The sequence below is a fragment of the Oncorhynchus mykiss genome, chromosome 26 (genome assembly GCF_013265735.2).
Source record: "Oncorhynchus mykiss isolate Arlee chromosome 26, USDA_OmykA_1.1, whole genome shotgun sequence".
In the NCBI taxonomy this organism is placed as follows: domain Eukaryota; kingdom Metazoa; phylum Chordata; class Actinopteri; order Salmoniformes; family Salmonidae; genus Oncorhynchus; species Oncorhynchus mykiss.
This window is the reverse complement of record NC_048590.1, coordinates 45,775,803-45,803,547: the sequence shown is the minus strand read 5'-3', so window position 1 is coordinate 45,803,547 and position 27,745 is coordinate 45,775,803. Positions and strand designations below refer to the sequence as shown.

Below are 27,745 nucleotides of genomic sequence, written 5' to 3'. Positions count from 1 at the left end.
CTTCAGGCTTGACATTGACAGTCGGTACGGAAAAGAGACAGGTCTGAATTCAAGTGTAATATTCTCCTGTAACTACATTTGAACCTTCTTGATAGCGCTGTTTGCATTTGTGGTGAGTTAGTCTATTAGATTATGTTATAGGTAATCCTGTGTGTGTATAAAGGTTTCTCATTAGCATACAATATTTCATATACCTATATAGGTACACGACTGTTCAAAAGTTTGGGGTCACTTCCACTTGTCCTTGTTTTTGAAAGAAAAGCAAATTTTTTGTCCATTAAAATAATATCATATTTATCAGAAATACAGTGTAGACATTGTTAATGTTGTAAATGACTATTGTAGCTGGAAACGGCTGATTTTTTTAATGGAATATCTACATTGGCGTACAGAGGTCCATTACCAGCAACCATCACTCCTGTGTTCCAATGGCACGTTGTGTTAGCTAATCCAAGTTTATCATTTGAAAAGGCTAATTGATCATTGAGACTGGTGTTTTGCGGGTAGTATTTAATGAAGCTGTGATCAATTAATCTCATCCATAGAAATATAATCATTCTAGTTCTATGTTCTGAACATGCTTAGTGAGTTTTAGTTCTATGTTGTCAACATGCTTAGTGAGTTTTAGTTCTATGTTCTGAACATGCTTAGTGAGTTTTAGTTCTATGTTGTCAACATGCTTAGTGAGTTTTAGTTCTATGTTCTGAACATGCTTAGTGAGTTTTAGTTCTATGTTGTCAACATGCTTAGTGAGTTTTAGTTCTATGTTCTCAACATGCTTAGTGAGTTTTAGTTCTATGTTCTGAACATGCTTAGTGAGTTTTAGTTCTATGTTCTGAACATGCTTTGTGAGTTTTAGTTCTATGTTCTGAACATGCTTAGTGAGTTTTAGTTCTATGTTGTCAACATGCTTAGTGAGTTTTAGTTCTATGTTCTGAACATGCTTAGTGAGTTTTAGTTCTATGTTCTGAACATGCTTTGTGAGTTTTAGTTCTATGTTCTGAACATGCTTAGTGAGTTTTTGTTCTATGTACTGAACATGCTTTGTGAGTTTTAGTTCTATGTACTGAACATGCTTTGTGAGTGCTCCAACACTGCCTTGAGTCCTATTTTAGAAGTTTAAGACATTTCCAGTCAGCTCTTTTTTGGGGTTTCTGTTGTTAGTTTTCAGAAGAGTTGTGGAATTTCATTCATAGCGTTTGACATCGTCCTGAGCTTTGTCTTTCATGTGAATTCTCTCTGGTCTGTATTCAGTCACACCGTGGAGCAGTCTGTATTGTTCTGCTTATAGGCGTGTTACATTGTGTTTTATGGTTAGGGGTTAACAGTTACTGCTCTGGGAACTGTTTCCTCTGAATGTGACCTCCCATAATATGTGCTTCTGTAGAATGTCTAAAGATGTGTCTCTCTGAATGTATCTTATCTCTTTCTCTCTTCTCTAGAACGGTTTTTATATTTTTCTTTATCTATAATCATCTAGGAAATTAGGTGACAGGGACAGGGAGGAGACTCAAGCAAATGCACCCCCCACACACATACTTTCGGTCTCTGTCTCTCTATCTCTCTCTCTTACACACATACACACTCCAACACACACACACACACACACACACACACACACACACACACACACACACACACACACACACACACACACACACACACACACACACACACACACACACACACACACACACACACACACACACACACACACACACACATAATGTTAGAGAATGTAACCATCCTCTGTCAGACCAGTTTCCACCGTTCCACAGTTGCCTTCTTTATTCTTCTCCAGCATTGTGTCTTTGAGAGATGACCTGTAATGTTCAGTCTTCCTCTCAGTACTCATGACGGACTGTACGCCTTGAGTTCAATGTATCACCTTAATGCATTATCATTTCCATGACAATGGATTATATTTCTATCGAAATGGGGGCTTCTCCAGTGAGGATCTCAGTCTGTGGATCTAACCCCTTCAGACAGGATCTATCCCCTTCAGACTAGATCTATCCCCTTCAGACAGGATCTATCCCCTTCAGACTAGCTATTCCCTTCAGACTAGCTATCCCCTTCAGACAGGATCTATCCCCTTCAGACAGGATCTATCCCCTTCAGACAGGATATATCCCCTTCAGACAGGATATATCCCCTTCAGACAGGATCTATCCCCTTCAGACAGGATCTATCCCCTTCAGACAGGATCTATCCCCTTCAGACAAGACCTATGCCCTTCAGACTGGATCTATACGCTTTAGACTGTATCTAACACCTTCAGACAGGATCTATCCCCTTCAGACAGGATCTATCCCCTTCAGACAGGATCTATCCCCTTCAGACAGGATCTATCCCCTTCAGACTAGCTATCCCCTTCAGACAGGATCTATCCCCTTCAGACTAGCTATCCCCTTCAGACAGAATCTATCCCCTTCAGACTAGATATATCCCCTTCAGACATGATCTATCCCCTTCAGACAGGATCTATCCCCTTCAGACAGGATCTATCCCCTTCAGACAAGATCTATGCCCTTCAGACTGGATCTATACGCTTTAGACTGTATCTAACACCTTCAGACAGGATCTATCCCCTTCAGACAGGATCTATCCCCTTCAGACAGGATCTATCCCCTTCAGACAGGATCTATCCCCTTCAGACTAGCTATCCCCTTCAGACAGGATCTATCCCCTTCAGAATAGCTATCCCCTTCAGACATAATCTATCCCCTTCAGACAGAATCTATCCCCTTCAGACTAGATATATCCCCTTCAGACATGATCTATCCCCTTCAGACAGGATATATCCCCTTCAGATGGGATCTATCCCCTTCAGACAGGATCTGTCCTCTTCAGACAGGATCTATCCCCTTCAGACAAGATCTATGCCCTTCAGACTGGATCTATACGCTTTAGACTGGATCTATCCTCTTCAGACAGGATCTACCCCCTTCAGAATGGATCTATCCTCTTCAGACAGGATCTATCCCCTTCAGACTAGATCTATCCCCTTCAGACTGGATCTATACGCTTCAGACTGGATCTATACCTTTCAGACTGGATATATACGCTTTAGACTGGATCTATCCTCTTCAGACTGGATCTATCCCCTTCAGACAGGATCTATCCCCTTCAGACTGGATCTATACCTTTCAGACTGGATGAAGTGTGTGTGTGGTTGTTTGTGTGTGTGTGTGTTCTGCGTGGGTGGGTTTGTGCGTGCCTGCCTTCCTGCATGTGCGTGAGTGAGTCTGTGTGGCCTCTGACAATTTGCCAAACAATCATGAGATTCCGACCACAATGAATGTTTACTAAACTGTAGACAACATAAGGGCTGTGTTTAGCCACATCATTATGGAGGCTTTGCCACCTGAGGGTGTCTGTGCACAGGTGTTAAGTTTCAGATCTGTGTCCTCGGCCCCTCCTCACTCTCAATTCAATTAAATTCAAGGGCTTTATTGGCATGGGACACATATGTTAACATTGCCAAAGCAATTGAAGTAGATAATAAACAAAAAGTTAAATGAACAGTAAACGTTACACTCACAGAAGTTCCAAAAGAATAAAGACATTTCAAATGTCATTATGTTTATATACAGTGTCGTAACGATGTGCAAGTTGTCTCTCTCACTGTGTGTGTGTGCTGTTTTATGCATGAGACTGCTGCTTCTGTTTCAGTAACGTGTCACTTTGGGTGACCACTCAGCCCTGGCACCTACCCCACATGTTAGTAGTAACTGTTGATGTCAACAGCATAAAGGTATCCATGGCTGCAGCAGCTTATAGAAGGGCTGTAGGGAGAATGATGGACATGAAGTGGGCTGTAGAAACAGTCATCTGTTACGGACGTCATAATAACACAAAGCGGAGGCAATTCCATTGTAACCAGCTTGTTACGATGCCTCCTTAATGCACTCTGACCTCCAACCTCACATCACCTATAGGACTCTATCATATTGTATCAACCTTAACCCAACACCTAGCTACGTGTGCATGTGAAGGACTTGGTATAGAGAAGTGTGGAGGGACCTTAACCCAACCCCTGGCGACCTTGTTGAGAGGTTCAGATCTGTTGACTAAGGTCTTGGGTTGACAGTTGTTGGACTGGGGTTCGATTTCCGGTCAGGGCTACTGCCCAAATTTGTGAATTAATCCATCTACCACAGGATTTGGAGGGTCTGAATAAGGGGTCATTATCAGTCAGTCAGCAACCCAAGACTTTAGGACTCCAATCCAAGTCTTTAGGACCTGGGGTGGCAGGTAGCCTAGTGGTTGGAGGCAGGTAGCCTAGTGGTTAGAGGCAGGTAGCCTAGTGGTTAGAGGCAGGTAGCTTAGTGGTTAGAGGCAGGTAGCCTAGTGGTTAGAGGCAGGTAGCCTAGTGGTTAGTAACTCTCTTTCAATTCAATTCTCTCTCTGTCTCCCCTCCTCAGTAACTATCTGTCACCCTCCTGCTCTCTCTTTCAATTCAATTCTCTCTCTGTCTGTCTGTCTCTCTGTCTCCCCTCCTCAGTAACTATCTGTCACCCTCCTGCTCTCTCTTTCAATTCAATTCTCTCTCTGTCTGTCTGTCTCTCTGTCTCCCCTCCTCAGTAACTATCTGTCACCCTCCTGCTCTCTCTTTCAATTCAATTCTCTCTCTGTCTGTCTGCCTCTCTGTCTCCCCTCCTCAGTAACTATCTGTCACCCTCCTGCTCTCTCTTTCAATTCAATTCTCTCTCTGTCTGTCTGTCTCTCTGTCTCCCCTCCTCAGTAACTATCTGTCACCCTCCTGCTCTCTCTTTCAATTCAATTCTCTCTCTGTCTGTCTGTCTCTCTGTCTCCCCTCCTCAGTAACTCTCCTCCCACTGTCACCCTCCTGCTCTCTCTTTCAATTCAATTCTCTCTCTGTCTGTCTGTCTCTCTCTCGATCTCTCTCTCTCTCTCTCTCTCTCTCTCCACTCAGTAGAAGTAAATGGCCTTATAAAAACACACAGAGCAGGTTGACATCCAACTGTTCCACATGCCTCCACTCTCCTCCCTATGCGCTGTCAAAGAGAAATAGTGGTTTCTTTCTATCAGCTGCTCTGCTATCAGCGGTTTTCTACTGTATGTTTAACAAGGTGAGGCTGGGAGAGGGAGCACCACAGAGCCTGGAGACTGTAGACAACCTCTGCACAGATTTTGCCTCTGTCTTTTGCCATTTGAATGGATTGCCTTTATGGTGTCACAACCAAAGAATATCCACGAGGAGTGAATGTGGTTCACTGGTTGAATGTGACTGAAGCTAGCTATAGCTGTCATTTCTCTGTTCTAGGAAATACCTTTAGAGAGTTTTCAGATCTGAGTCATGCTGATGGGAATTCTTTAGGAGGTAGCCTAACAAGAGTTTATTGCCTGGTTAACTGCTGATCAAACATGGCCCTGTAATTTACATGTGACAAGCTAAATGTAAGATGTCAATTCAGAACATGTAAACAGCTGAAGTGTATAAACCTTTGGTCTCTGTTAAAGAATTCGAAACCGATAAAATGAATGGTGTGTGTGCTCGCGAAAGTGTGAGAGAGACCAAGAGGGGGAGACAGAGAGATTAAGGGGGAAATGTAACACTTAAAAACATATTCTCGGTCTTTTCATATTCTAAATGTCTAAAAAGCGCAATACTTATCATGCAAATTAGGTTGGAGGTGAAGGCGGTATTTAACGTAGTAATCGTCCTGAATAACGTATAGCGAGCGAGGCGGTTTCGGGTCGACTTTGCAGTTACGTCACTGTGGTGCGAGAAGGGACTTCGGAGAAGCAAGAGGACAGAGGTTAGTAGTAGGAGCCAAATGATACCGTGGAAACGAGAGGTAGCCGTTTAGCGCTCCGGGAACTGTTTTCATGCTGCACAAACCACGAGGTAGGCCTAATAAAATATTTCATCCTTATTGATAACTTTGAAATGTTGATTTATTTATTACGAAATCATGTCACAGCTTTTGTTTCGTTTTCCAGTAAGCCTAACACAAAATGTTAGAGAAAGTGCTTTGATTTTGCTATAGTTTGTGTCAATACATAACTGTTTAGGCCATGGAGCTGAATAGATCCAAATTATTTATAGTTGAAATGTATTCTATAAGCCTTATGGCTCTGTTTTTAGGTGTAACCCAGATGGGTCACATCCCAGTCAACTAAACTATATAGCCTGTAATTGCTCAACATTGTATATATTGTTTCCTAATGTAACAATTAACAGTTCATATTTTCAAATAATTAATACATTACCATAGCTATATACATTATTAGGCTACTTTCAGAGTATTTTTTCTTCGGAAGAACAACAGTATTTCTGATTCCAATGATTTATGGCAGTGCAGTTTCTCAGCTCTTGTAGGCTATAGGCATAATCTGCAGTGAGAGGTATTTAGACTCAAATTCAAACTGCATGGGTTTTAGATGTACGTTAGTAGTTTCCTTCAGGCTCTATCAGTTGTGACTAGTCTGAGCGCGTAGAGGAATGAACGTCACAGAACCAAGCCTAGTTTACTTTCTGTCTGATGCCTGTTGCTTTTTTGTCATTCTTCGAAATATTCTTCTTAATAGGTTATAAAAAAAAGTACAATCGTGAAAAGAATCATGTAAAAGGTACACTTCCGGCTACAGCAGATAGTCTCCCCTATCAGTCCACAAATCAACACGTTCCATTTGGGAGCAAGTATGCGGTGATACTGTTCCCATTGGGATTATTTACCTGCATGGTGTGCAAACACACCGCTCTCTGTTGCCCTTGACCGAATAGAGCGAATTCCCCGCTGATGCAACGCGCCCGCCAGAGGAGGGAAGGAGAGCTGGGGACTGGGGGAGGGAGGGGAAGTGGGATATTTGGCGACAGCTATGCAAACTGGCTCCAATCTCAGTTGGGGCGGGCAAACCGAGGTGACAGACCATTCCGATTCCCAGGATTGTTTTCATCCGCACATCGACCCCGTGAACTCCTCAACTCGAGTGATGCTGACATTGAGCAGATCCGGATTACTGTACCAGGATACCCAGATGGTTTTTCCAGATGGTCGCCCTCTAATACCCCCAAATGAAGGATTCCACTCGAATGCAGTTTACAGTAATTTATCCAGTAATGGGGTTTTCTGGGTGTTAAACCAATGAATGTCTTGTGTTTTTCCAGGCCTACATTAGGCTGCTATTACATTGTCATCAATATCAGCCTGGTGGTTCTTTGTTAGTCATTTAAGCAGCTATCAACCATGCTGTGATGGTCATGTCAGGTCATCTACCATGCTGTGATGGGCATGTCAGGTTATCTACCATGCTGTGATGGTCATGTCAGGTTATCTACCATGCTGTGATGGTCATGTCAGGTTATCTACCATGCTGTGATGGTCATGTCAGGTTATCTACCATGCTGTGATGGTCATGTCAGGCTATCTACCATGCTGTGATGGTCATGTCAGGTTATGTACCATGCTGTGATGGTCATGTCAGGTTATCTACCATGCTGTGATGGTCATGTCAGGTTATGTACCATGCTGTGATGGTCATGTCAGGTCATATACCATGCTGTGATGGTCATGTCAGGTTATGTACCATGCTGTGATGGTCATGTCAGGTTATCTACCATGCTGTGATGGTCATGTCAGGTTATCTACCATGCTGTGATGGTAATGTCAGGTTATGTACCATGCTGTGATGGTCATGTCAGGTTATGTACCATGCTGTGATGGTCATGTCAGGCTATCTACCATGCTGTGATGGCCATGTCAGGTTATGTACCATGCTGTGATGGTCATGTCAGGTTATGTACCATGCTGTGATGGTCATGTCAGGTTATCTACCATGCTGTGATGGTCCTGTTAGGTTATCTACCATGCTGTGATGGTCATGTCAGGCTAAGATCTTTGTATTGTTATTTTATCCTGAGTTGTGCTGTTATTCAGGCTATCAGCAGGCTGTCAGACAGCTGTAGTGACTGGACGGTGCCTGTTACAACATAGTTCATTGGTTACATCAGTAATATGCAAAACCTTCCAAGCGGTACAGGATATTGTGTTGTCGCAGTGCCATCCGAAGAGGGAAATTGTGTTTGACATTAATGGGACACAGTAACCTGTGGTTCATGGAGATAGGAGACATCCAGCACACACCTTCTTCCTTATGGACCTGTTTTGTTACGTCAATGAAAGGAAAGTGAATGTCTGCTCACTGCCTGCTACCTACGCTCCAGGTGGAAGGTGCCCTTTGACACAGATCTAGAATCAGATTACCATCCTCAAATCATAACCTTAACCATTAAGGGTGAAAATGTAAAACTGGTGTTAGATCATCTTAGGAGCAACTTTATCCTACTCCGTCTGGCACAGTGTGTTTTGGGTGTTTTGGGGTCATAATGGTCTTTATCAGGTTGTGATGTCATATGAGTCTGTAGTGGTGCTGTGAGGAAGTGATTGAAGAGGTTCAGTCCCCAGTGTTCTTTTCTCAGCTCCTTCCTGAAGACTGCACTAACATTTGCTTACCAGTCTTTAAATGGTTCCCGCTGGGGGAGGAATAAAAGCTTCTCACAGACCTACAAAAAAAACACACAACCCCCCCCCCCCCCCCCCCCCCACACACACACACCCTTTCCCTTCCACAACCCCCCCCCCCCCCCCCCCACACACACACACCCTTTCCCTTCCACAACCCCCCCCCCCCACACACACACACCCTTTCCCTTCCACAACCCCCAGCAAAACCAATGACAGCAGTGGGGTAGGCAATCTCAACGAGGACTTCACCAGCCCCTTTCCCCTCGACATCTCAACGAGGACTTCACCAGCCCCTTTCCCCTTCCCCTCAACATCTCAACGAGGACTTCACCAGCCCATTTCCCTCAACATCTCAACGAGAACTTCACCAGCCCCTTTCCCCTTCCCCTCAACATCTCAACGAGGACTTCACCAGCCCATTTCCCTCAACATCTCAACGAGAACTCTACCAGCCCCTTTCCCCTTCCCCTCAACATCTCAACGAGGACTTCACCAGCCCCTTTCCCCTTCCCCTCAACATCTCAACGAGGACTTCACCAGCCCCTTTCCCTCAACATCTCAACGAGGACTTCACCAGCCCCTTCCCCTTCCCCTCAACATCTCAACGAGGACTTCACCAGCCCATTTCCCTCAACATCTCAACGAGAACTTCACCAGCCCCTTTCCCTCAACATCTCAACGAGAACTTCACCAGCCCCTTTCCCTCAACATCTCAATGAGGACTTCACCAGCCCCTTTCCCTCAACATCTCAACGAGGACTTCACCAGCCCCTTTCCCCTTCCCCTCAACATCTCAACGAGGACTTCACCAGCCCCTTTCCCTCAACATCTCAACGAGGACTTTCACCAGCCCATTTCCCCTTCCCCTTAACATCTCAACGAGGACTTCACCAGCCCATTTCCCCTTCCCCTTAACATCTCAACGAGGACTTCAACAGCCCCTTTCCCCTTCCCCTCAACATCTCAACGAGGACTTCACCAGCCCCTTTCCCCTTCCCCTCAACATCTCAACGAGAACATCACCAGCCCATTTCCCCTTCCCCTTAACATCTCAACGAGGACTTCACCAGCCCATTTCCCCTTCCCCTTAACATCTCAACGAGGACTTCACCAGCCCCTTTCCCCTTCCCCTTAACATCTCAACGAGGACTTCACCAGCCCCTTTCCCCTTCCCCTCAACATCTCAACGAGGACTTCACCAGCCCCTTTCCCGCAACATCTCAACGAGAACTTCACCAGCCCCTTTCCCCTTCCCCTCAACATCTCAACGAGGACTTCACCAGCCCCTTCCCCTCAACATCTCAACGAGAACTTCACCAGCCCATTTCCCCTTCCCCTCAACATCTCAACGAGGACTTCACCAGCCCCTTTCCCCTTCCCCTCAACATCTCAACGAGGACTTCACCAGCCCATTTCCCTCAACATCTCAACGAGAACTTCACCAGCCCATTTCCCCTTCCCCTCAACATCTCAATGAGGACTTCACCAGCCCCTTTCCCCTTCCCCTCAACATCTCAACGAGGACGTCACCAGCCCCTTTCCCCTTCCCCTCAACATCTCAACGAGAACTTCACCAGCCCCTTTCCCCTTCCCCTCAACATCTCAACGAGAACTTCACCAGCCCCTTTCCCCTTCCCCTCAACATCTCAACGAGGACTTCACCAGCCCCTTTCCCCTTCCCCTCAACATCTCAACGAGGACGTCACCAGCCCCTTTCCCCTTCCCCTCAACATCTCAACGAGAACTTCACCAGCCCCTTTCCCCTTCCCCTCAACATCTCAACGAGGACTTCACCAGCCCCTTTCCCCCTCCCCTCTCCCCCTCTCCCCCTCCCCTCTCCCCCTCCCCTCTCCCCTCTCCCCCTCCCCTCTCCCCTCTCCCACTCCACTCTCCCCCTCCCCTCTCCCCTCTCCTCCCTCCCCTCTCCCCCTCCCCTCTCCCCCCTCTTCTCTGACATCAGATAAATAAGCCAGCAGTTGAAGTAGAGCCATGCATTGATGCACAGCGTATTGAGGTAAAAGTGTGGGTTGCTGTGTGTCTGCCTGTAATTATATCTGCATGGGAAGATTACACTGGTGCGATCTGATGACGTTCAGTGTGTGTGTGTGTGATGTGGGATACGGCTCACCCTGTTGATGTGGCTAGATAGGAAAGAGCATGCTGGGATGGATCAGCCTGGAGCTGACAATCTCATCATTGTGGCTGAGATAGCCCTGGAGATGCGGCTGACAATCTCATCATTGTATCAGAGTTGGATGAAGAGGGATGGGTGCGGTGTGTACATCTGTTTGTGTGTGTGTGTGTTAGAAGAGTGTCTGTATGTTATAGGGGATTGGTTGGGGAGGGACATTAGTCCCAATGGTGCCATTACAAGGCATGTAAGAGCATTACACTGTGTGTGTGTGTGTGTGTGTGTGTGTGTGTGTGTGTGTGTGTGTGTGTGTGTGTGTGTGTGTGTGTGTGTGTGTGTGTGTGTGTGTGTGTGTGTGTGTGTGTGTGTGTGTGTGTGTGTGTGTGTGTGTGTGTGTGTGTGTGTGTGCGTGTGTGCTATGTAGTGTAATGTCAAGGCTGGTGTGTGTGCTATTGTTCTTGGCCTAGAAGGTTCTTTACTTTGGAGATGTTGAACTGTTGGAAGCGCTCTGTAAAGGAGATGTTGAACTGTTGAAGAGCTCTGTAAAGGAGATGTTGAACTGTTGAAGAGCTCTGTAAAGGAGATGTTGAACTGTTGGAAGAGCTCTGTAAAGGAGATGTTGAGCTGTTGAAGAGCTCTGTAAAGGAGATGTTGAGCTGTTGAAGAGCTCTGTAAAGGAGATGTTGAACTGTTGAAGAGCTCTGTAAAGGAGATGTTGAGCTGTTGAAGAGCTCTGTAAAGGAGATGTTGAGCTGTTGAAGAGCTCTGTAAAGGAGATGTTGAACTGTTGGAAGAGCTCTGTAAATGAGATGTTGAGCTGTTGAAGAGCTCTGTAAAGGAGATGTTGAACTGTTGGAAGAGCTCTGTAAAGGAGATGTTAGCTGTTGAAGAGCTCTGTAAAGGAGATGTTGAACTGTTGAAGAGCTCTGTAAAGGAGATGTTGAACTGTTGGAAGAGCTCTGTAAAGGAGATGTTGAGCTGTTGAAGAGCTCTGTAAAGGAGATGGTGAGCTGTTGAAGAGCTCTGTAAATGAGATGTTGAGCTGTTGAAGAGCTCTGTAAAGGAGATGTTGAACTGTTGAAGAGCTCTGTAAAGGAGATGTTGAACTGTTGGAAGAGCTCCATAAAGGAGATGTTGAACTGTTGAAGAGCTCTGTAAAGGAGATGTTGAGCTGTTGAAGAGCTCTGTAAAGGAGATGTTGAGCTGTTGAAGAGCTCTGTAAAGGAGACGTTGAGCTGTTGAAGAGCTCTGTAAAGGAGATGTTGAACTGTTGAAGAGCTCTGTAAAGGAGATGTTGAGCTGTTGAAGAGCTCTGTAAAGGAGATGTTGAGCTGTTGAAGAGCTCTGTAAAGGAGATGTTGAACTGTTGGAAGAGCTCTGTAAAGGAGATGCTGAACTGTTGGAAGAGCTCCATAAAGGAGATGTTGAGCTGTTGAAGAGCTCTGTAAAGGAGATGTTGAACTGTTGGAAGAGCTCTGTAAAAGAGATGTTGAACTGTTGGAAGAGCTCTGTAAAAGAGATGTTGAGCTGTTGAAGAGCTCTGTAAAGGAGATGTTGAACTGTTGGAAGAGCTCTGTAAAGGAGATGTTGAGCTGTTGAAGAGCTCTGTAAAGGAGATGTTGAACTGTTGGAAGAGCTCTGTAAAAGAGATGTTGAACTGTTGAAGAGCTCTGTAAAGGAGATGTTGAGCTGTTGAAGAGCTCTGTAAAGGAGATGTTGAACTGTTAGAAGAGCTCTGTAAAGGAGATGTTGAGCTGTTGAAGAGCTCTGTAAAGGAGATGTTGAGCTGTTGAAGAGCTCTGTAAATTCTACTACTCAGATCTAAAGAGTGGACTTTAGAACACTGTGATCTGTGCTGAATTTACTGAGTTTCATGCTTTCTCACCCCCCCTCCTCCTATTCCCTCCCCCAAGAGAGCAGGGCATGGCCGGTAAGCCGTTCCGGGCCACCTTCATCTGGAGCAGCATCATCGCCAACCTCCAGCAGCGCATCCAGGTCAAGCGCCACCGTCATAAGCTCAAGACCTACCATGACTGTTTCCTGGGGTCAGAGGCTGTGGACGTGGTGCTGGCCCATGTCATCCAGTCACGGTTCTGCGGCGATGCAGAGGTGCCTCGCTCCAAGGCCGTACGCCTCTGCCAGGCCCTGATGGATTCGCGGGTGTTCGAGGCGGTGGGCACCAACGTATTTGGGAATAAGGAGAAGAGGCGTGCCACCTTCGAGGACAGTAGCTGTAGTCTGTACCGGTTGCTTCCGCTTCCGTCTAGTCCCACTACCATGACCAGCTCGCACTCGACGAGCACCATCACCATCGAGAGTGGATACGACTCGCCGAGCAAACACCGGAACAGCTACAGCCCACCTCTCAAACGGTACGGTCGGCTGAGTTTATAAAGCTTTGTTGAGCTGAGTTGATATGTTTCGTAATCCTTCCCAAATAGCGGATTAACAATGGATTCCTTTTATGAGGGCTTTCATCCCAAAACTCAACTCATGTATCACCAATGACCTCTGTGACCTTGTGCTTACTCTCACTGATTGTGCTTCTCAGTTGTCCAATCAAGGCTCTCCTTGCTGATGATTGTGATAATGTCCCAGTAAACCTAATTTGCATGATTCCTATGATTTTTGGCTCTGTATTAAAGAACGGGTATTTTTTCTCTCTACCCAAACACACAGCTAGACACTTGGTTAGAGAGCTCCTTGTTAGGCAGTGAGACAGGGACTGTATGGTTTGACTCAGAGCTCTGTAAGTGATTATGGGTTTAGAGAACTTGTCACAGAGCCTGCAGATTTGGCACCGTTGGTCATTATTCTGGGAGGTCCAGACATAAAGAGTTGATGTCAATGCTTTCAATCTGTGTTGTGGATACTATGTGTCTCTCTGTGTAGAACATTAAGTAGCTATTCTACATGAAACTTACTAAAGGAAACTAGAGTGCAGAGGACGGAAATCCAAAAGGGGAACTGAAGTGGTGTGATGATCATATGATATGGCCATCGGCCATGGTGGCTCTCTGGCTCTCTGGCTCTCTGGTCTCCCCTTAACCATGTGAAGTGGTCCTGAGTGACAGCTCAGGACTGTACCCATGAAAACCTGCTGCCTCCAATCTGTTTCACTGAGATGAAAGAGTGGAGAGAGAGAGTAGAGAGAGAGAGCAGACCGTGTGTGTGTGTAGAGAGAGAGACAGGGTAGAGCGAGAGAGAGACTAGAGAGAGGGGACTCCTATGGTAGGTACACCTATAGATCATCTCTTGGCAGTAGTATTGTAGACTACTTTATCACTGACCTCAACCTAGAGTCTCTCAGAGTCTCTCAGAGCGTTCACAGTCAGCCCACTGACACCCCTATCAGACCACAGCAAAATCACAGTCTACTTGAACAGAGCAATAGTCAATCATGAGGCATCAAAGCCAAAGGAACTGAGTAATATTAAGAAATGCTATAGATGGAAGGAATGTAGTTTGGAAACCTACCAAAAAACAATTAGGCAACAACAAATGTAATCCCTTTTGGACAACTCCCTGGACAAAACGTTCCACTGCAATAGTGAAGGTGTAAACTTGGCAGTAGAACATCTTCACAATATATTTGACCTCAGCTTATCAAATCTAAAAATCTCAAATAGAAAACACTACGGAAAAAGAGGAACAGCACGTCAGAAATCAGCTCAATGTAATTGAAGAATCCATAGACTCTAACCACTTCTGGGAAAATTGGAAAACACTAAACAAACAACAAGAAGAAGAATTATCTATCCAAAATGGAGATGTATGGGTAAACCACTTATCCAATCTTGTTGGCTCTATAACAAAGAGCAAAAACATATACATGATCAAATACAAATCTTAGAATCAGCTACTAAAGAATACCAGAACCCACTCATTGAATGAACTACAGGACAAAATAAAACCATCCAACCCAAAAAGGCCTGGGGGTTGATGGTATTCTCAATGAAACTATAAAATATACAGACAACAAATTCCAATTGGCTATATTTAAACTATTTAACATCATCCTCAGCTCTGGCATCTTCCCCAATATTTGGAACCACAAAAGTGGAGACAAATTTGACCCCAATAACTCCCGTGGGATATGCTCCAACAGCAACCTTGGGAGAATCCTCTGCATTATAAACAACAGACTTGTACATTTACTCAGTGAAAACAATGTACTGAGCAAATGTCAAATTGCCTTTTTACCAAATTATCGTACGACAGACCACGTATTCACCCCCCCACCCCCCCACCTTAATTGACAAACAAACAAACCAAAACAAAGGCAAAGTCTTCTCATGCTTTGTTGATTTCAAAACAGCCTTTGACTCAATTTGGCATGAGGGTCTGCTATACAAATTGATGGAAAGTGGTGTTGGGGGAAAAACATACGACATTATAAAATCCATGTAAACAAACAACAAGTGTGCGGTTAAAATTGGCAAAACACACACATTTATTCCCACAGGGCCGTGGGGTGAGACAGCGATGCAGCTTAAGCCCCACCCTCTTCAACATATATATCAACGAATTGGCGAGGGCACTAGAACAGTCTGCAGCACCCGGCCTCACCCTACTAGAATATGAAGTCAAATGTCTACTGTTTGCTGATGATCTGGTGCTTCTGTCACCAAACAAGGAGGGCCTACAGCAGCACCTAGACCTTCTGCACAGATTCTGTCATACCTGGGCCCTGACAGTAAATCTCAGTAAGACCAAAATAATGGTAAAATTTAAGTTTAAAAAAGGTCCAGTCGCCAGGACCGCAAATACATATTCCATCTAGACACCGTTTCCCTGGAGCACACAAACTATACATACCTTGGTCTAAACATCAGCGGCACAGGTAACTTCCACCTAAAAGAAAGTGATTCCCAAACCTTCCAAAACAAAGCCATCACCTACAGAGAGATGAACCTGGAGAAGAGTCCCCTAAGAAAGCTGGTCCTTGGGGCTCTGTTCACAAACACAAACACACCCCACAGAGCCCCAGGACAGTAACACAATTAAACCCAACCAAATCATGAGGAAACAAAAAGATAATTACTTGACACATTGGAAAGAATTAACAAAAAACAGAGCAAACTAGAATGCTATTTGGCCCTAAACAGAGAGTACACAGTGGCAGAATACCTGTCCACTGTGACTGACCCAAACTTAAGGAAAGCTTTGACTATGTACAGACTCAGTGAGCAAAGCCTTGCTGGCTCTCAAGGGAAGACAGGCTATGTTCTCACTGCCCACAAAATTAGGTGGAAACTGAGCTGCACTTCCTAACCTCCTGCCCAATGTATGACCATATTAGAGACACATATTTCCTTCAGATTACATAGATCCACAAAGAAATTGAAAACTAACCTAACTAATCTATTGGGTGAAATACCACAGTGTGCTGTCACAGCAGCAAGATTTGTGACCTGTTGCCACAAGAAAAGGTCAACCAGGGAAGAACAAACACCATTGTAAATACAACCCATATTTATGATTATTTATTTTCCCTTTTGTTCCTTAACCATTTGTACATTGTTACAACACTGTATATATATATATATGTATAATATGACATTTGTAATGTCTTTATTCTTTTGGAACGTCTGTGAGTGTAATGTTTACTCTTCATTTATATTGTTTATTTCACTCTTGTTTATTATCTACTTCACTTGCTTTGGCAATGTTAACATATGTTTCCCATACCAATAAAGCCCCTTGAATTGAGTAGAGTAGAGTAGAGTAGAGTAGAGTAGAGTAGAGTAGAGTTAGTGAGTGAGTGAGTGAGTGAGATAGATAGATACAGTAGATAGATACAGTAGATAGATAGATAGATAAAATGTCAGAGCCACACGTTTAGGTGAACTGTGCTCCCAAGGAGTTTTATATAAAAACACACCAAGCTCACTCTTGAGGCAAAGTAAGATTGCACCAAGTACAGTGTTTAAAATGTCAAATTGACTGATTCTATCAAAAGCCAAAGAGGAGCGTGGAAGGATATTGGTCGAGAGTATTTGTTTTGCTAAATGTGTTTTCCCACCTATTTCATCAAATCATCTTTCACTAAGTAGACATATTCTGGTCACCTGTGATTGAACATGTTCTAAATGCTGCTTTGAGTTCCAGTAATAACAGGTCTTTGATTGCCCCCATCATGTCCACTGATTTCTCTCAATATGGTTGTCCTCAGTAAAGAGGACCAGTACTCCAACAGCCACTCTCCGGTCAAAACAGACAAATCACTAGAGGACGTGTTGGGGAACCTCAACATCACCTCAACCATCACCCCACAGATGATCAACCTCGGCCTCTCACAGGAGTGTAAGTGTCCATAGAAAATATATGTTGGCATGTGTCCCTGAATGATTATCAGTGTGTGTTTGTTACTTTGGTGGTGTGTATGTGTGGTAAAGTGTCCGTTATAGTGACTTGTCTTCCTGTTTTCCTCAGTGGTGGGCGAGGTGTGGCGCCAGCAGACGGTGTTCAGGCTGCTACAGCTGATAGAGCTCCCCCTTCTGGAGAGTCTGTTGGAGGGAGAGGAGCGGCCCAGGCCCCCTCTACACAGCATGGACAGTGACCCAGACCTGCTCTACACATCCAGCTACCTGGACAGAGAGGTCCTGAAGGCCTTCAGCGAAGCACAGTACGTATCCTACTACTACTACTACTAGTCCTACTACTACTAGTCCTACTACTACTACTAGTCCTACTACTACTCATGCTACTACTACTACTACTACTAGTCCTACTACTACTAGTCCTACTACTACTCATCCTACTACTACTACTAGTCCTACTACTAGTCCTACTAGTCCTACTACTACTAGTCCTACTACTACTACTAGTCCTACTATTACTCATCCTACTACTACTACTAGTCCTACTACTACTACTACTAGTCCTACTACTACTAGTCCTACTACTACTAGTCCTACTACTACTACTACTAGTCCTACTACTAGTCCTACTACTACTCATCCTACTACTACTACTAGTCCTACTACTACTAGTCCTACTACTACTAGTCCTACTATTACTACTACTAGTCCTACTACTACTACTTGTCCTACTACTACTCATCCTACTACTACTACTAGTCCTACTACTAGTCCTACTAGTCCTACTACTACTAGTCCTACTACTACTACTAGTCCTACTACTACTCATCCTACTACTACTACTAGTCCTACTACTACTACTACTAGTCCTACTACTACTAGTCCTACTACTACTACTACTAGTCCTACTACTACTAGTCCTACTACTACTCGTCCTACTACTACTACTAGTCCTACTACTACTACTACTAGTCCTACTACTACTACTACTAGTCCTACTACTACTAGTCCTACTACTACTAGTCCTACTACTACTACTACTAGTCCTACTACTACTAGTCCTACTACTACTCGTCCTACTACTACTACTACTAGTCCTACTACTACTACTACTAGTCCTACTACTACTCGTCCTACTACTACTACTAGTCCTACTACTACTAGTCCTACTACTAGTCCTACTACTACTAGTACTAGTCCTACTACTACTACTACTCCTACTACTACTAGTCCTACTACTACTACTAGTCCTACTACTACTAGTCCTACTACTACTACTACTAGTCCTACTACTACTAGGCCTACTAATAGTCCTACTACTACTACTAGTCCTACTACTACTAGTCCTACTACTACTAATATTAGTCCTACTACTACTACTACTATTACTACTAATAATATTAGTCCTACTACTGCTGCTACTACTACTACTACTACTATTACTACTACTAATATTAGTCCTACTACTACTACTACTACTAGTCCTACTACTACTACTAGTCCTACTACTACTAGTCCTACTACTACTACTACTAGTCCTACTACTACTAGGCCTACTACTACTAGGCCTACTAATAGTCCTACTACTACTACTAGTCCTACTACTACTAGTCCTACTACTACTAATATTAGTCCTACTACTACTACTACTATTACTACTAATAATATTAGTCCTACTACTGCTGCTACTACTACTACTACTACTATTACTACTACTAATATTAGTCCTACTACTACTACTACACCTACTACTACTATTACTACTACTAATATTAGTCCTACTACTACTATTTCTACTACTAATATTAGTCCTGCTACTACTACTACTGCTACTAATATTAGTACTACTACTACTACTACTACTACTACTAGTCCTATTTCTAGTACTTCTCTCCGTCTCTCTTTCCTTCCTCATCCCCCCCACCCTCTTCCATGTAATTGTTTGTTCCAGGCATGGGTAAGGACAGTGAAAGGACATTCACAGGCATAAGGCTGATTGACTGACTAGCTACAGTTAAAGCTGGCTGAGCACATTCAATAACTTTCATGTTATACATAAAGCAGACGATTTTGATCACAGAAGGCCTGTCTCTAATAAAGTGACATCTCCATTCTCTCCCACTCCCTGTGAATCATAGTCTACATATTTATCTGACTGGCAGAAATGTATGGCCGGTAGACTTGTTAAGCTTTGGTTGGCGTGTGTATTGTATGTCCAGCCTTTCAACATGTTGCAGCCAGACGCCTAGCGTAGCCTCTGTCACAGCAGGGCAGGGTTATGTAATGGAGCTGGTGTTTGTGTGCGTGTCAGTGAGGGCCTCTCTCTGTGTTGATGCTGCCCCCAGGGCTCTCGGGCACTCAGGGACAAATGGCCAACTGACTGCAGTCTGCAGGCTGTGGTTGTCTGACAGTCAAGAGCAGCTTGATTAAACCTGTCTGTCTCTCTCTGATCTTTCTCTCTCCTTTCCCCTCTCTCTCTTTATTGGCATGGGAAACGTATGTTTACATTGCCAAAGCAAGTGAAATAGATAATAAACATAAGCCAAATACCCTCTCCTCTTCTCTTTCTCTATCGCTCTGATCTAGCTCTCTTTCTGTCTTTCTCTCCGATCTCTCTGATATCTCTTTCTCTCTCACTGATCTCTCGCTCTTTCTCTCACTACCTCTCTCTGATATCTCTCTCTGATCTCTCTCTCTCTCTCTCTTCTTCTCTCTCCTCTTTAGATTAGTTTAATTTACTTCATCACTTATAATCTCCTCCCTCCCTCTGTCAGGGCTGATGAGTGGTTGTCGGCGGCGGTGGACTGTCTGGAGTTCCTGCCAGATGACTTGGTGGTTGAGGTGAGCAGGGGTCTGCCCCGCTGCGGTGAGGACCAGGGCCAGTGTAAGAGCCTGGTGTATGGGATCCTGGTCCAGCACTACGGAGAGACACAGCACCCTCCACTACTCAGCAACCACGTCTTCGACATCCACTCCAGCATCTCTGAACTACTGGGTAAGACAGCCATATACATGGTCTATGTGGTCTAGGGCATTTCCCCTGTCTAAATGGGTTTAGACTTTTTAATATCAAGTATTATGCAAGGGATTCATTCAGCTGATTAAACCAGTACGTGAAAGCCCAAACGTCATGACTGGGGACAGAGAGGGGGGGGTTCAGATTTCTCTGCTGACTCTCAGCGAGGACCCTGAAGCCACACCTGGATTTATCAACTAGTTTGGCTAAGATCCTCTCTCATGAATTCACACACCTGTGATTCCTCCCAGCCTGTCAGGGACGGTAACAGCTATCCTGTCCTCTCTGTGTGTCCATAGTGAATGGGAAGAGGGAGCAGGCTCTGGAGGCCCTACAGCTGTGTCTGAAACTACAGGACTCTCGCAGTAAAGAGGAGCTACGCAGACTGCTGCGATTCATGGCCGTCGCTGCCAAACCGCAGGAGGTCAAACTGCACAAAGAGGTGAGGGGGGGGGGGGGGGGGGGGATGTGTGTGTGTGTGTATACTGCTATAGCTCTCCCTGACTGTTTGTGTGTGTGTGTGTGCATATACTGCTATAGCCCTCCCTGACTGTTTGTGTGTGTGTTTGTGTCTTCCAAACTACTCCAAGAGGTCAAGGATCATATCTAGCAGCCACTCTCTATATTCTGTATGTACGAAGATGTGAACGTTGTGTTGTTTTCCAGGTAGAGAACAGGATGGCGGTGAAGAGATCTTTCTCTAGTGCCATCGTCTACAGCATGAGACTGGCCAAGGGGAAGGTTGACCTGCTGGTGCTGTTTATGGTGGAAAACCACTGTGACGTCTTCAAGGTGTGTGTGCACTCATCTTTTATCAGACTGTGTGTGAATAGGTGAACAGGTAGGCGTGGGTGTGTGTGTTTGTGTGTGTGTGTGGGTAGGTGGGGGATTAATATGATGTTTTGCACTTGTCTGAACTATATAGACTAAAGAAATCTGGGTCAGTGTGCTGAGACTGTTTCACACAGTCTGTTAATAGACTGTTTACTACTCAAACTGTCTGTTCATAGACTGTTTACTACTCAAACTGTCTGTTAAGACTGTTTACTACTCAAACTGTCTGTTAATAGACTGTTTACTACTCAAACTGTCTGTTCATAGACTGTTTATTACTCAAACTGTCTGTTCATAGACTGTTTACTACTCAAACTGTCTGTTAAGACTGTTTACTACTCAAACTGTCTGTTCATAGACTGTTTACTACTCAAACTGTCTGTTAATAGACTGTTTACCACTCAAACTGTCTGTTAATAGACTGTTTACTACTCAAACTGTCTGTTCATAGACTGTTTACTACTCAAACTGTCTGTTCATAGACTGTTTACTACTCAAACTGTCTGTTCATAGACTGTTTACTACTCAAACTGTCTGTTAATAGACTGTTTACTACTCAAACTGTCTGTTCATAGACTGTTTATTACTCAAACTGTCTGTTCATAGACTGTTTACTACTCAAACTGTCTGTTAATAGACTGTTTACTACTCAAACTGTCTGTTCATAGACTGTTTATTACTCAAACTGTCTGTTAAGACTGTTTACTACTCAAACTGTCTGTTCATAGACTGTTTACTACTCAAACTGTCTGTTAATAGACTGTTTACTACTCAAACTGTCTGTTCATAGACTGTTTACTACTCAAACTGTCTGTTCATAGACTGTTTACTACTCAAACTGTCTGTTCATAGACTGTTTACTACTCAAACTGTCTGTTAATAGACTGTTTACCACTCAAACTGTCTGTTCATAGACTGTTTACCACTCAAACTGTCTGTTCATAGACTGTTTACTACTCAAACTGTCTGTTCATAGACTGTTTACTACTCAAACTGTCTGTTAAGACTGTTTACTACTCAAACTGTCTGTTAAGACTGTTTACTACTCAAACTGTCTGTTCATAGACTGTTTACTACTCAAACTGTCTGTTAAGACTGTTTACTACTCAAACTGTCTGTTCATAGACTGTTTACCACTCAAACTGTCTGTTCATAGACTGTTTACTACTCAAACTGTCTGTTCATAGACTGTTTACTACTCAAACTGTCTGTTAAGACTGTTTACTACTCAAACTGTCTGTTAAGACTGTTTACTACTCAAACTGTCTGTTAATAGACTGTTTACTACTCAAACTGTCTGTTCATAGACTGTTTACTACTCAAACTGTCTGTTAATAGACTGTTTACTACTCAAACTGTCTGTTCATAGACTGTTTATTACTCAAACTGTCTGTTAAGACTGTTTACTACTCAAACTGTCTGTTCATAGACTGTTTACTACTCAAACAGTCTGTTAGACTGTTTACTACTCAAACTGTCTGTTCATAGACTGTTTACTACTCAAACAGTCTGTTAGACTGTTTACTACTCAAACTGTCTGTTCATAGACTGTTTACTACTCAAACTGTCTGTTCATAGACTGTTTACTACTCAAACTGTCTGTTCATAGACTGTTTACTACTCAAACAGTCTGTTAGACTGTTTACTACTCAAACAGTCTGTTAGACTGTTTACTACTCAAACTGTCTGTTAAGACTGTTTACTACTCAAACTGTCTGTTCATAGACTGTTTACTACTCAAACTGTCTGTTAAGACTGTTTACTACTCAAACTGTCTGTTAAGACTGTTTACTACTCAAACTGTCTGTTCATAGACTGTTTACTACTCAAACTGTCTGTTAAGACTGTTTACTACTCAAACTGTCTGTTAATAGACTGTTTACTACTCAAACTGTCTGTTCATAGACTGTTTACTACTCAAACTGTCTGTTCATAGACTGTTTATTACTCAAACTGTCTGTTCATAGACTGTTTACTACTCAAACTGTCTGTTAAGACTGTTTACTACTCAAACTGTCTGTTCATAGACTGTTTATTACTCAAACTGTCTGTTAAGACTGTTTACTACTCAAACTGTCTGTTCATAGACTGTTTACTACTCAAACTGTCTGTTAAGACTGTTTACTACTCAAACTGTCTGTTAAGACTGTTTACTACTCAAACTGTCTGTTCATAGACTGTTTATTACTCAAACTGTCTGTTAATAGACTGTTTACTACTCAAACTGTCTGTTCATAGACTGTTTACTACTCAAACTGTCTGTTCATAGACTGTTTACTACTCAAACTGTCTGTTAAGACTGTTTACTACTCAAACTGTCTGTTAATAGACTGTTTACTACTCAAACTGTCTGTTAATAGACTGTTTACTACTCAAACTGTCTGTTAATAGACTGTTTACTACTCAAACAGTCTGTTAGACTGTTTACCTCTCAAACTGTCTGTTCATAGACTGTTTACTACTCAAACTGTCTGTTAATAGACTGTTTACTACTCAAACTGTCTGTTCATAGACTGTTTACTACTCAAACTGTCTGTTAAGACTGTTTACTACTCAAACTGTCTGTTAAGACTGTTTACTACTCAAACTGTCTGTTAATAGACTGTTTATTACTCAAACTGTCTGTTCATAGACTGTTTACTACTCAAACTGTCTGTTAAGACTGTTTACTACTCAAACTGTCTGTTCATAGACTGTTTACTACTCAAACTGTCTGTTCATAGACTGTTTACTACTCAAACTGTCTGTTCATAGACTGTTTACTACTCAAACTGTCTGTTAATAGACTGTTTACTACTCAAACTGTCTGTTAATAGACTGTTAACTACTCAAACTGTCTGTTAATAGACTGTTTACTACTCAAACTGTCTGTTCATAGACTGTTTACTACTCAAACTGTCTGTTAAGACTGTTTACTACTCAAACTGTCTGTTCATAGACTGTTTACTACTCAAACTGTCTGTTAAGACTGTTTACTACTCAAACTGTCTGTTCATAGACTGTTTACTACTCAAACTGTCTGTTAATAGACTGTTTACTACTCAAACTGTCTGTTAATAGACTGTTAACTACTCAAACTGTCTGTTAATAGACTGTTTACTACTCAAACTGTCTGTTCATAGACTGTTTACTACTCAAACTGTCTGTTCATAGACTGTTTACTACTCAAACTGTCTGTTAAGACTGTTTACTACTCAAACTGTCTGTTAATAGACTGTTTACTACTCAAACTGTCTGTTAAGACTGTTTACTACTCAAACTGTCTGTTCATAGACTGTTTACCACTCAAACTGTCTGTTAATAGACTGTTTACTACTCAAACTGTCTGTTAATAGACTGTTTACTACTCAAACTGTCTGTTAAGACTGTTTACTACTCAAACTGTCTGTTAATAGACTGTTTACTACTCAAACTGCCTGTTAATAGACTGTTTACTACTCAAACTGTCTGTTCATAGACTGTTTACTACTCAAACTGTCTGTTCATAGACTGTTTACTACTCAAACTGTCTGTTCATAGACTGTTTACTACTCAAACTGTCTGTTAAGACTGTTTACTACTCAAACTGTCTGTTCATAGACTGTTTACTACTCAAACTGTCTGTTAAGACTGTTTACTACTCAAACTGTCTGTTCATAGACTGTTTATTACTCAAACTGTCTGTTCATAGACTGTTTACTACTCAAACTGTCTGTTCATAGACTGTTTATTACTCAAACTGTCTGTTCATAGACTGTTTACTACTCAAACTGTCTGTTAAGACTGTTTACTACTCAAACTGTCTGTTAAGACTGTTTACTACTCAAACTGTCTGTTCATAGACTGTTTATTACTCAAACTGTCTGTTCATAGACTGTTTACTACTCAAACTGTCTGTTAAGACTGTTTACTACTCAAACTGTCTGTTCATAGACTGTTTACTACTCAAACTGTCTGTTCATAGACTGTTTACTACTCAAACTGTCTGTTCATAGACTGTTTACTACTCAAACTGTCTGTTAAGACTGTTTACTACTCAAACTGTCTGTTCATAGACTGTTTACTACTCAAACTGTCTGTTCATAGACTGTTTACTACTCAAACTGTCTGTTAAGACTGTTTACTACTCAAACTGTCTGTTCATAGACTGTTTACTACTCAAACTGTCTGTTCATAGACTGTTTACTACTCAAACTGTCTGTTCATAGACTGTTTACTACTCAAACTGTCTGTTCATAGACTGTTTACTACTCAAACTGTCTGTTAAGACTGTTTACTACTCAAACTGTCTGTTCATAGACTGTTTACTACTCAAACTGTCTGTTAAGACTGTTTACTACTCAAACTGTCTGTTCATAGACTGTTTACTACTCAAACTGTCTGTTCATAGACTGTTTACTACTCAAACTGTCTGTTAGACTGTTTACTACTCAAACTGTCTGTTCATAGACTGTTTACTACTCAAACTGTCTGTTAATAGACTGTTTACCACTCAAACTGTCTGTTAATAGACTGTTTACTACTCAAACTGTCTGTTAATAGACTGTTTACTACTCAAACTGTCTGTTCATAGACTGTTTACTACTCAAACTGTCTGTTCATAGACTGTTTACTACTCAAACTGTCTGTTAATAGACTGTTTATTACTCAAACTGTCTGTTCATAGACTGTTTACTACTCAAACTGTCTGTTAAGACTGTTTACTACTCAAACTGTCTGTTAATAGACTGTTTACTACTCAAACTGTCTGTTAATAGACTGTTAACTACTCAAACTGTCTGTTAATAGACTGTTTACTACTCAAACTGTCTGTTCATAGACTGTTTACTACTCAAACTGTCTGTTCATAGACTGTTTACTACTCAAACTGTCTGTTAATAGACTGTTTACTACTCAAACTGTCTGTTAATAGACTGTTTACTACTCAAACTGTCTGTTAAGACTGTTTACTACTCAAACTGTCTGTTAATAGACTGTTTACTACTCAAACTGTCTGTTAAGACTGTTTACTACTCAAACTGTCTGTTCATAGACTGTTTACTACTCAAACTGTCTGTTAATAGACTGTTTACTACTCAAACTGTCTGTTAATAGACTGTTTACTACTCAAACTGTCTGTTCATAGACTGTTTACTACTCAAACTGTCTGTTCATAGACTGTTTACTACTCAAACTGTCTGTTCATAGACTGTTTACTACTCAAACTGTCTGTTAAGACTGTTTACTACTCAAACTGTCTGTTAATAGACTGTTTACTACTCAAACTGTCTGTTCATAGACTGTTTATTACTCAAACTGTCTGTTCATAGACTGTTTACTACTCAAACTGTCTGTTAATAGACTGTTAACTACTCAAACTGTCTGTTCATAGACTGTTTACTACTCAAACTGTCTGTTCATAGACTGTTTACTACTCAAACTGTCTGTTAAGACTGTTTACTACTCAAACTGTCTGTTCATAGACTGTTTACTACTCAAACTGTCTGTTCATAGACTGTTTACTACTCAAACTGTCTGTTCATAGACTGTTTACTACTCAAACTGTCTGTTCATAGACTGTTTACTACTCAAACTGTCTGTTAATAGACTGTTTACTACTCAAACTGTCTGTTAAGACTGTTTACTACTCAAACTGTCTGTTCATAGACTGTTTACTACTCAAACTGTCTGTTCATAGACTGTTTACTACTCAAACTGTCTGTTCATAGACTGTTTACTACTCAAACTGTCTGTTCATAGACTGTTTACTACTCAAACTGTCTGTTCATAGACTGTTTACTACTCAAACTGTCTGTTCATAGACTGTTTACTACTCAAACTGTCTGTTCATAGACTGTTTACTACTCAAACTGTCTGTTAAGACTGTTTACTACTCAAACTGTCTGTTCATAGACTGTTTACTACTCAAACTGTCTGTTCATAGACTGTTTACTACTCAAACAGTGGGATGAACTTTGAATAGGACTTCATGAAAGACACTGATCTGAACACTCTTAGAAAAAAAGGTGCTATCTAGAACCTAAAGGGGTTCTTTGGCTGTCCCCATAGGAGAACCCTTTGAAGAACCCTCCTTGGTTCCAGGTAGAACCCTTTCGGGTTCCATGTAGAACCCTCTGTGGTTCTACCTGGAACCAAAAAGGGTTCTCCTATGGGGACAGCCGAAGAACCCTTTTGGAACCCTTTTTTGGTGTGTAAAGTGTGTAAAGTGTGTAATGCCTAGCCAGGCTACCATATCTCTGATAGCTTTAATATTGGAGTCGAGCTCCAACAGTGAGTACAGTTTGTAAACAGAGTTGTGTGTGTGAGATTAAACAGATGAAGCAGCACTGATCACATGGTTTAACTTATATGATCCTCTCCTTTCAGATTCCAGGGTCGTTGCACAAACTTGTGAGCGATAGACTGACCAACATTGTGAAGGGGAAAGACCCACAAGTCTTAACAGGTATGGGAGCTTTTGGTGTCTGTTTTGTTTGATTGTACGTCTGTCTATCTGTACTAATATATGACAAAGCTTTACCTCCCTTCTGTGTTTTGTGTGGTGAATGAAGACGTAATGCCCTCTATCTTTCTCTTCACTCAGCCTCTACATATTGCAGGCGAGTCAATGGAAGAGCGTACGTGGAGAGCAAACAGAAGACCACCAAAGAGGAACTATGGGCTCTACTGAAGACGATCCACGAGAACCCCAAACTGTCCAACAAAGAGAAGAGACGCTTGCTGGGACAGTTCTACAAGGGGCATCCTGAGATCTTTGTCCAGTACTTTGGAAGCAGATTGTCAAGTGATGATCTGTAGCTAACTAGGGTGATATTTAAGTGAATAACTAATGTATTATTTGTAAAATAAAAAAAGACAAAGGTGATGTAAATGTTGTAAAAATGCAGTGTACTAATAGATTTTATTTACTTCACTCATGTGAAGAGTTGAATGTGGAAGCTTTAATAAAATGTGAGAATTGTTTTTA

At 42.4% G+C, this 27,745-nt stretch overlaps 1 protein-coding gene across 2 annotated transcripts; it reads left to right on the top strand.

Annotated features, from left to right (window-relative positions):
- LOC110506930 (DEP domain-containing protein 7) lies at window positions 1–27,745 on the top strand. 2 transcript variants are annotated; one of them, XM_036963962.1, is made up of 9 exons: window positions 1–112; window positions 12,540–12,998; window positions 16,802–16,932; window positions 17,062–17,254; window positions 19,724–19,944; window positions 20,265–20,407; window positions 20,632–20,757; window positions 27,145–27,223; window positions 27,362–27,745. In XM_036963962.1, the coding sequence occupies exons 2-9, from the start codon at window positions 12,550–12,552 to the stop codon at window positions 27,574–27,576; spliced, it is 1,557 nt and encodes a 518-aa protein (XP_036819857.1). In that variant the 5' UTR covers window positions 1–112; window positions 12,540–12,549; the 3' UTR covers window positions 27,577–27,745. The 2 variants fall into 2 exon arrangements, with proteins under 2 accessions (XP_036819857.1, XP_036819856.1); XM_036963961.1 differs by lacking the exon at window positions 1–112 and adding an exon at window positions 5,698–5,875.

Coding starts and splice junctions, on each gene's coding strand:
- LOC110506930 (XM_036963962.1), top strand. CDS start 12,550: ATGGCCGGTAAGCCGTTCCGGGCCACCTTCATCTGGAGCAGCATCATC. Junction 19,945..20,264: donor CAGCATCTCTGAACTACTGG/GTAAGACAGCCA, acceptor GTGTGTCCATAG/TGAATGGGAAGAGGGAGCAG. Junction 20,408..20,631: donor AGGTCAAACTGCACAAAGAG/GTGAGGGGGGGG, acceptor GTTGTTTTCCAG/GTAGAGAACAGGATGGCGGT.